The sequence below is a fragment of the Tasmannia lanceolata genome, unplaced genomic scaffold (genome assembly GCF_043159265.1).
Source record: "Tasmannia lanceolata isolate RefF3 unplaced genomic scaffold, GAP_Taslan_0.1 ptg000018l, whole genome shotgun sequence".
Classification (NCBI taxonomy): domain Eukaryota; kingdom Viridiplantae; phylum Streptophyta; class Magnoliopsida; order Canellales; family Winteraceae; genus Tasmannia; species Tasmannia lanceolata.
The window spans coordinates 15236774-15246603 of record NW_027518695.1 but is presented as its reverse complement, the minus strand read 5'-3'; the positions used below and the strand labels follow the sequence as shown (position 1 = coordinate 15246603).

At 37.5% G+C, this 9830-nt stretch overlaps 1 protein-coding gene across 2 annotated transcripts; it reads right to left on the bottom strand.

Annotated features, from left to right (window-relative positions):
• Positions 1–523: 523 nt before the first annotated feature.
• LOC143850773 (coiled-coil protein) lies at positions 524–9122 on the bottom strand. 2 transcript variants are annotated; one of them, XM_077360024.1, is made up of 6 exons: positions 8974–9122; positions 8600–8812; positions 8415–8479; positions 5935–6170; positions 1017–1143; positions 524–911 (listed from the first exon to the last, which is right to left on the bottom strand). In XM_077360024.1, the coding sequence occupies exons 1-6, from the start codon at positions 9071–9073 to the stop codon at positions 777–779; spliced, it is 876 nt and encodes a 291-aa protein (XP_077216139.1). In that variant the 5' UTR covers positions 9074–9122; the 3' UTR covers positions 524–776. The 2 variants fall into 2 exon arrangements, with proteins under 2 accessions (XP_077216139.1, XP_077216140.1); XM_077360025.1 differs by having other exon boundaries at positions 8600–8793; positions 8974–9056.
• Positions 9123–9830: the final 708 nt, after the last annotated feature.

The following is a 9830-nucleotide window of genomic DNA, read 5'->3' as shown; positions in this document are numbered from 1 at the left end:
GTTGGAAGATGAAGCCATAACAATTGAAATGAAATAGAAGGCAAGTAAGATGGTTGATGATAAGTTTGAATGGAAGAGGTAAAGGATGAAGTGTGATGATTAGTTCGAATTGATGGGATGAGCAGGTGAATAGAGTTGAAGTTTCGAAAAGATTTGAGTGCTAGGTTGAAGATTTCAAATAGATTTACGGTGAGATTTCAAAGGAAATATTCGAGATGAAGAGAAATAGTAAGCACAAGATTTGTAAATGAATGAAAGAGATAATTTAGATTTGATAGATTAAAAGGAAATAGTATGGAAAGTATGATTTGTTTTGAAAGCTATGGAAACTAAGATTTTGGAAAGTCAGAACAAAATAGGAGGTAATTATTGAATTTGAGAAGAATTGAGTTACGTAGAGCTTGGACATGTGTCAGAAATACCTCTTTTGGATCCGGAGAAGAATCTTTGGAATCTTGATCACTTATGCTCTCGTATGGTCGTACCATGTTAAAAATGTGTGAATCTGATGTAGATTGAGGGAGAGAAAACAACTAATAACAAATCTGCCATTAATGACATACACATGATAATAATATGTATGTGTGTTACTTATTTCTAACATTAGGCATTCCAGAAAATTAACATTCAGAAGAAACATTCTTAAATAAAGGAAAATCCATACTCAGATAATATAGTTGCAGGAAAGCTAAGCATGATTAACATACTTAAGTACTCCTAAATGAGAACGATATTGTGATAGTGTGCAAGAATATGCTTTAGTGGATTGATTGCCTTCAAGAAGACGGGGTTTCAGTAATGGGTGGAAGATGGAGTCCAGGTCTCGAAACCCATCCTTTGCGGTTCCTGTAGGCTTCTACTGCCTGCAAACGAAGTCTTTGGTGCGAAGCATCTTGGCTGGTCTTCAATGCCTTCAAAAGACCAGAATGCTTGTTTTATCAACATCATCTAGCCTCAGGAATTTAATAATAAATTTGCACAGTAATTAGGCAGTAGTGGAAACTCAGACAAGATACCTTAGGAAATGCCAACTTTGGTGGAGCTTGAACAACATCTCCAAATCTGATTTCCTCATGCCCAGGAAAGTCTAAATCTTTATCTGTCTTTCCTTTCTTGTTTTTCTTCTTTCTAGCATCCAAATACCTACATGAATTGAATTAGGGAAAATTGTGTCATGTTTTTATAGATGCGTCACATAGAATGAGAAAATTTCTAACCAACTTTTAAAAACACAATAACCAACAGATCCAAGGGCTGTGGATAAGATTTCACCAAACTTGTGTGCACGCTTTTGATGGAAAAAGGAAAATAATGGAAAATGGGAGTTTCTGTTATTTATAACTCAGATCTTATGAACAGTTTCCTAAATTAGAAGTTTGAGTATTTGCCCCAAGGGTGTGGCCTCAACTGTGAGATCAGCTTCATGGCAAACTATCAAAAGAAAAATAAACAAATAAGGAGTCACAAATATCAACAACATCATCATCATCAAGTAACTCACTATGAAGATGAACATCAACTAGGAATGTGCAACTGAAGGTTGTAGCGGTGGCACGATAGGCCAAGAGATAGGGGGTGTTCAAAGTTTGCCTTGCATACATGCACAATGGGGACATGGAACTACGTGTGTAGGCTCAGGGCTGGTGCAATGGACAGAGAGAAATGTAAAGGTTTATTGAACACTTTGCGGTTCTTACGTTGTGTTAACTTACCAACTTCTCCAAAAGCTTAAGCCGTTGGAGAAAGGCATTATTTATCTTTTATACTTTAACACTCCCCCGCACGTGTGGCCCACTTGGTAAACACGTGGCACATGTGGTCCCACTTTGGGCCGACCATCGCACGTGGATTTTTGCTATCCGGGAGGTTTGAACTCGAGACCTTTGGCTCTGATACCATGTTAACTTACCAACTTCTCCAAAAGCTTAAGCTGTTGGAGAAAGGCGTTATTTATCTTTTATACTATAACACGTTTTAAAATGAACACTCAAGTGAGTTGGCATGCATTCCTTTCCTAATCTTTTTCTCTTTCAATGTTGATAGAAATAATGACATTTCTCGTTTACTAAGGGACTCCAAACTCAACAACTATGATAAGTAACCCAATGGTGGGGGGGGGGGGGGGGGGTACTTATTTCTGTCTATAGAAGAATAAAGTGGTTCTGATCAAGGATTATGCACTGAAATGGATCCACAATTTGGCTTTAGAACCTTCCGAACTCCTAGCATTTGATATGGTCGCTTCATCTTGAGCAACCGATTGAGGAGGTTTTTTGTTTGGAGAAGCAGAAGATTAGTTCAGAATTTTAAGAGAGAACATAGTGCTTGAAAGACCAATGAATTTCCCACACCTCGAAGAGATTTCCTTTTTTTATAATCCTGAATTTATCTAAGAACCAGGGACGACACCTTAAATTTAATTGATATTAAGCAAAAGATACAAGAGGACATGTTGCCTTGCCTCAAAACCCAAAAAAAATAAAAATCACTTGAACCAAATATTAGGAATTCCTAATACATCAAGTCTTAAATCCACCCCTTATAGGACAAGGGGGATCTTTCCATTCCCAAAAGACTTGATTACATTTCATATCGCTGGCGAAATTAGCAAGAGAATCCAAACCATATTGAAACCTAGGATCTTATAATATCTAAGGTCATCTAAAATACCTCTCATAGTACCAACTTCATAAAAATAAGTAAAAGCAAAAATAAGCTTAGCCACATTGATCTCTAAGGATGAGCAAAGATAAGCTTACACATCTGGAACAAATTTCTTGTCAATGATTTTTTTGGATTAGACATGTGAGTAGAAGGTCTTGGGCTCTTTCTTGTTCTTTGGATTGATGTCTACGCTTAACTTAGAGCGATTGTAATGGAGTAAGATATGATGCCTAGAGTTAGATTTTTGGGGCTTTTGGTTGACTTAATATGAAGACTCTTGTAATGTCATTCAATGGCGACAATGAGAGTTCCAAGGGAATAACCATGGAGCTTTTGGAGCATGCTACTCTTAATCCTTACTTTAAATGCCTTAACTTATGGCAACTTATGGTGGGTTGGAGGAATTACCCAGTGATTTCTTTTCCCCAGTTTGTCCCTAGCAAGTGGATTCTTGGAAGGTGTCTGACAGGTTTAGGTGAAGGTGGACTACTTCAACAGACTTTCCAAAACCTTCCCCTAAAGGTAGAGGGCCCCAAGGGCATAATGGAGTTGGCAGAGTGTCGGTATTGTTGCTATATCCGAGATCAGTCTCGATGAGTCTCAACGAGCGGAGTAAAAACCGTATTAAAGATATCAAGACGAATCGTCAAAATGAGGAAAAATCGCCCTTGTATTTGTAGTCCAAATTCTTGACTTAGAATTACAGCCAAGTTCATGATGAATATTGTAGCGCTAATGCTGTGGATTTATTGGGGCTTAACTCCATTAGATGGCTCGAGGGAGAGGTGACTTTCCACCTTGGCATTGCCTCTCATTTTTCAGGAAATCAACCACTTGTCTCTTCAATGTTGGTGGGATGAATTTATCATGTCCAGCGTGAGGCAAACCATTTAGGTCATGAACCTGCTAATTTTGGACTCCATCGGAAGTCTATTTTGAATTGCACCTGTCCCAAACTCCCAATTGTAAAAAATAGGAATGCCATGAAAATGGGGCCGAACAGGATCTGAGGGGGCGATCATCACAACAAGTATCATGCCAAAATTGAATCCTGTTAAAGTATAAAAGATTAAATAATGCCTTCTCCAACAGCTTAAGCTTTTGGAGTAATTGGTTGTTTCACATGGTATCAGAGCAATTGGCTTGGGTTCAAACCTCCTTGATATTAGAAAATTCATATGTAACAGCCAAACCCAAAAGGGCCACATGTAGCCGAACCATAACGAGAGGGGCCACACGCGAGGGGGAGTGCTAAAGTATAAAACATTAAATAAAGCCTTCTCCAACAGCTTAAGCTTTTGGAGTAATTGGTCGTTTCGCAAATCCTATCACCACTCCTGAATCTAATACCAACAGTGTGGCAAATGTCCACGCACGCACGCACGCACAATTACCTCTTTCCATAAGTGATCCAAAGAAAATTCTTTCGTAGGATTTTAGTTTATGAATCACGCTAGCGGGGCAATGGAAAGGGGAGAGGAAGTAGATAGGCATATTCGATAGGTCAGATAGTTAACACAATTTTGCCACCGACAGCATTCCCTTCTTCCAGGAGGAGAGATTCTTCTCAAATATCTTGAAGACTAGGTTTTATAAAGCCTAACGAGCCCCTTATTTGTTTCAGTAGGTAAGCTGGGATTGAACCTGAGACCACAGGGTTGAGATACAATGCCGCAACCACTCGAGCACAAGCCCGATCTCAAAAACAGCCCCTTGTTTTGTTCTATAATTAGTAGCTATCTACTTGACAAATAATATGCAATTGACGTGTTAATTCAATTTCTATATTTTGATTTTATGAACAACATCATTACAAAGAATAAAAGTATTCTCAATCAATGCGCCGAGAAAATTAAGCAAAGCGGACATTTTCATGAAGCTGGATGCCAAAAGCAAAGCCTCTGATGACCTTTGCACTTTTCACTTTTGTGGTGAATTTATCAATCCATGTATCTATTATGGAACATCCTTTAACCAATGCATATGACCATGCCATGACATCTTGTTATATATTAAAATATTGGGCAAGCCAGCTTTAGAACCTGACAGAAAAAAGAATGTGAGCATGAGGAAAGCATTCCTCAAGATCAAAGGCACATTGGGAGTGCTTACATTCCCCATGCTACCATTACCACAATGCACACACCCACATAAGCTTAATTTCATTTATATTATATAAGTCTACAATATACAATATACCACGTGTAATCAGTTTAGCATTCAAAAAAAAAAAAAACACGTGCAATCAACATCAAAGTTTTAAATTTCAGTTTCAATTCAATTTCAGCTCTGGTCTCAAGGGAAATGGAAACCTTTCAATTTTGGTTTGAAATTTCAGTGGAAATCCTATTAAATTGCAAAAACATATGGAGATGATAGAATTTTAACATGAAACTTCAGGAAATGCTAGAATAAGCACAAATACACACTTAAAAACCATCACATAAGCAAGACAACCAACCATAATGATTTAAAGAGATCGAACTCCTAGTGACATGGTTATCGCTCGTGTATGATAATTAAGTACATACAATATTACACAAGTAATTCATATAGTATTTATACATAATAAATACCCCACATTTCACGTACAATTCATACAAATATAATTATGTAAAACGCATATTGATATAATATACCACCAATACACTCGGTGTTTAAAAACGTGGATGTGACGTGCCCAAGAAAAATCCTTGTGAACTCAGCGCGGAAGCGGCTAAGAACGCGGTTGACGTGGTCAAAATTCCGCGCAGTCAAAGGAGTTTTTATTTACTCTGTAGGGCAAAATGCGGAATGCAGATGCGGTGCAACACGGAATGCGGCCAAGGCAAAAGGAAGTCGACTTGGGCGAGTTCCAAGTCGAGTCAACGAGTTTTTAAACACTGAATACACTTACCATTTTGGTTTCGGTATGTGTTTCAGTTTCGGTATCATTTCGATGGTGATGGAAACAAAAAACATTTTGATCATTCCATATCGGTTTCAGTGAAAATTTAAAACCATCATCAACGTATAGAATAGTTTATTGCATGTCATCTAATAAATAAATGGTGTATACATTATGAATAATGGAGTAAATGGTATGCCGACTATTCTACTTCCTCAAAATATTCATAGGTTTAGTTGTATTAGAAAGTGCTACAACAGACAATTAAACAACAAAACAAAGAAAAGTGACGATTGCTGAATTTTTCGTTGCAAGTAACATATATTGGTTATTTTTCACGAATCAAATGAAAAAAATAAAATATATATGACTGAAATGCTTACTTTTTCTTGCGATCTCGTTTTTTTAAGCCGATAGCAGCTAGTTCCTGATTCGTGTTCAAAAACCGAAGATCTTCAATTGCCTTCCTCTTCCGCTTTGCTTTCCTCTTGTCACGTGCTTTTGTATTCATAATTTCATCCTTATCATCTTTATGATTAAATGTAGTCACATACTCATCATTGTCGTCCACTTTAAACTCGACATCATTAATGCCATAATCACCTTTTGAATTCGCTTCCTGCAAATGAATAACATCTCTAACCTTAGGCCTCAACATCCAACACACTTATTAGAGAATACAACATGTCATGAGGCCAAATATTGAGGATTACTAAAAATTAAGAATTTTCAGAGAAAAGGTTGTACATGTAGACCAAATACAACACAAAGGAAGAAACACTAGGTTAATCATAATTGCTTAAAATGTCAAATTTATACCCTTGTCTAGTTTACTAAAGAAATAGGAAACAAGGGGAAAGCATGGAGAGTAAGAATAATCAGCCAGATCTAACAGCATGCAAGACTTAGCCAAGTCACCAGATCCCTCAATAAAAGAATTGAAAGCCAATAAAAGAATGTTACTGCACCAATGAGATGAGTTACTTTTTTTTTTGTGAATGGAATGGGATGAGTTGCTTTGGAACGAGGGAACTTATGTTGCGTAGGTGCACGTATGAGTTTTAGACTCTAGCACAAGGACTGTCAAACTCAGTAAATCCCGGAAACTAGGAGCAATGGATTCAACAATATATTATATTATATTTAAAATTGTCATATTTTAGTGGTCTGTAGAATCTTGGAATTTACATCTGAAATTTTGGTCTGCAATAGAACCTGTCACAATGCAGACCCTATCTATTGGCCATTTGATACGAAAAAAGTGCATGTTACAACTTACAAGCTCATATGTTAGCAAAGAAAGTTCACAAAGAGAAGGCTAATTGAGACCCAAAAGGGGACCCCAAGAAAACCCAACTGATTACATCATGATATCAATATTGGGTGTAGAGTGAATTATTATAATTTATGATGATTCTTGCTGATTTATATCTTCTTTTGTTAAGAGTGGGTAGGCTTTAGAAAGACCTGTTGAAGGAAAATGTGAGTAGTGTTTTTTGGAGGTAAAATATGCCATCTTTCTAACTTGAAGAGTGCCTAAAACTTAAAAGTTCACCACTTCGCCTATTAGCCACTTAGCCAGTACCTAGAGTCCTAATAACACACATGATGAAAAGTAAAAACAAATCTCATGAAATGTTGAAGAGAGGTTTCAAGGTACCAATTTTTACAATTAGCAGTTTAGGATACTCACAGTGCATAATAGAGTTCCAACTGGATCCCAAATTAACAAGTCGTGACCTTTGGTTGATTCACACTGGGCATGAGAAATTAATTGCACCAACAAGGAAGAAGCAAATGGAAGATTGCCTAAAAAAATGAAAAGTAGAGCCAAATTGGAAAGGCACCTCTCCCTCTAGCCATCTAATGGATTTCTAAAGTCTCCATTAATCCACACCATCAGCTCCATGAACGTGGTTCCAGTCCTAAGGCAAGAATTGGGACTACAAATACAAGAATGGCATTTCCCTCATTTCAAGACACTCTGCAAACCCTAATATGCCCTAGGGATCCTCTACCTTTAAAGGAGGATTTTACAACTTTTGTTGAAGTAGTCCACCTTCACCTAGCCCTGCTAGGGACCTTCCCAGTTTTCATGTGTTAGGGGTTATATTGGGGAAAAGAATCATTAGGGAAATTCACCCAACCTACATAAGTTGCAACGAGGAAATGCATTTAAAGTAAGGATCAAGAGTAGCATGCTCCAAAAGCACCATGGTTATTCTCTCATGAGTCTTCCTATGGAACCACAGGAGAGCTGCAAATGTTGCAAAGTCTTTTAGGGCAAACAAAAGCCAAAAAAAACTACTTTCAAGCATCATAACTAAATCCAGAAAAAACTCTCAACACATTTCTCCTTTTTCTTTCTTTTCTTTTTTTTTTTGAAAATGACAACCCATTTATCCTTATTGTAGTCACTCTACCGTAAGCTTAGATATCAACCCAAACCATAAGAAAGAGCTCAAGACCCACTACTTACATGTATCAAATCCAACAATAATCACCGATAAGAAATCTCTCCCAAATGTGGAAAAATCATGGGTCTCTCAAGCATTACAATCACTATCACATGCAGGCATGCAGCACATATTAAATGACGTCAATGAATTCGTCTCATTATATTTTCGTATAGTACCATTTACTTCAACAAAGAGTAATTTCTCTACATTAAAATATAATAGGTCCTTCAAGTACTACAGCCACTATCACAGATTCACAGCAGAACATATTGAATTACATCAAGATATTCACCTCATTATAGTTTCATATGATAGCATATGAAAACAATAAAACGAACTTAAAATGACCTCCTTCTCATGAAAACAATAAAAGAAACTTAAAAACAAATCATAAATTCCCTCACTTTGCCAATAGCAGCATCTCCTTTTCTCTGCTCTTGCTCGACATCGTTGGAAGTTCTGATAGAATCTAAAAACCCAAAAAAGAACAGACCCAGATAAGCAATAAAGGAATACCTAGATCAAGAAAAAGAGATGGATTATAAATTTTTTTTTTTTTTAGAAGAATCATAAAGGGTGGATCTCTGACCTGGGTTTCTTAAAGGGGTTATGAATTCCATGATTCTGCGGAGTTTGGAAGGAAGGGCGTCAAGGTCGCGGGATTTCGGAGGCGGTGGTAGGCTAGAATTGCCTCCATGAGCTGCTCGAAAGTTCTTCTCCCTTCTCTTTCGCCCTTTTCCACCCATCACTTCAGTTTTTTCTTCTTCTCCTCCTCCGTCGAATCTAGTATGGGGCTCACAATCTCAAATGAAAGGGGGCTTATTATATAAACAGTTGGGAATTCAGAAAATAATTTCTTAACCATCCTTAAACCCAAATTCATTACATTTTATAAAACTTAAGGCAGGGCATCAGCTTCATCCTAAGAACTGACTTGGGAAGGCAGAGATGAGAAGGGCTTACCTTTTTCAGGGCAATAATCAGTTCGCAGTTTTAGGGTTTCCTTTCGAGCTACAGAGGAAGGGAAGGGGAGTACTTTGACTGTAGCAAAATATATGAACATGGGTCGAGAGTTCTCTACACACTAGCTTAAAATACAGTGGAGCCCACATTGTTTGGGTGATCCAAGCCATCCATTTTAAAGGCCCTCACATAGATAGGGTGTCTACAAAAAATCAGATCCATAGGATCATCCCAACCCTACGATTTGTGGAGGTAAAATGTATGTCTTTAAACCTTCACAAATTAGTCCACTTTTTGCCTCCACAGTTCGAATGGTTAGGATGATCCTATGGATCTGATTTTTTATAGACACCCTATCTATGTGAGGGCCTTAAAAATGAATGGTTTGGATCACCCAAATAATGTGGCCCCCACTGTATTCTAAGCTACTATGTAGATAACTTATCTACACATGTGTAGAACCGTTTTCTCTTTTCCAAAAGAAACCTGCTACCTTGCTTTATTTGCAAAAAGAGTCTTCTAATTTATCTACACTAGTCTGGTAGAAACCGTAACCCTATTCAACTTTTATTTAGAGGAGCTCTATGATGATTTCTCTACTCTCTGCTCTCTACCAAGACGCATGTGCCCCATTAGATCCATGCTACTCACGTCATATGTGTATTTAATTTTGTACTCTATCATGGCTACTAGTATTGGCACTCCCATGTTTTGGTCATGACCCTAACTCACTATGCTTATTATTATTTAATCAGCTGTGAAACCCTATTACAATTCTCAAAAGGGAAGTGATATATATACTTCACATCAGAAGGATTCAATGGTGCTGATTGCCACGTACACCGCTGTTGGGAGTC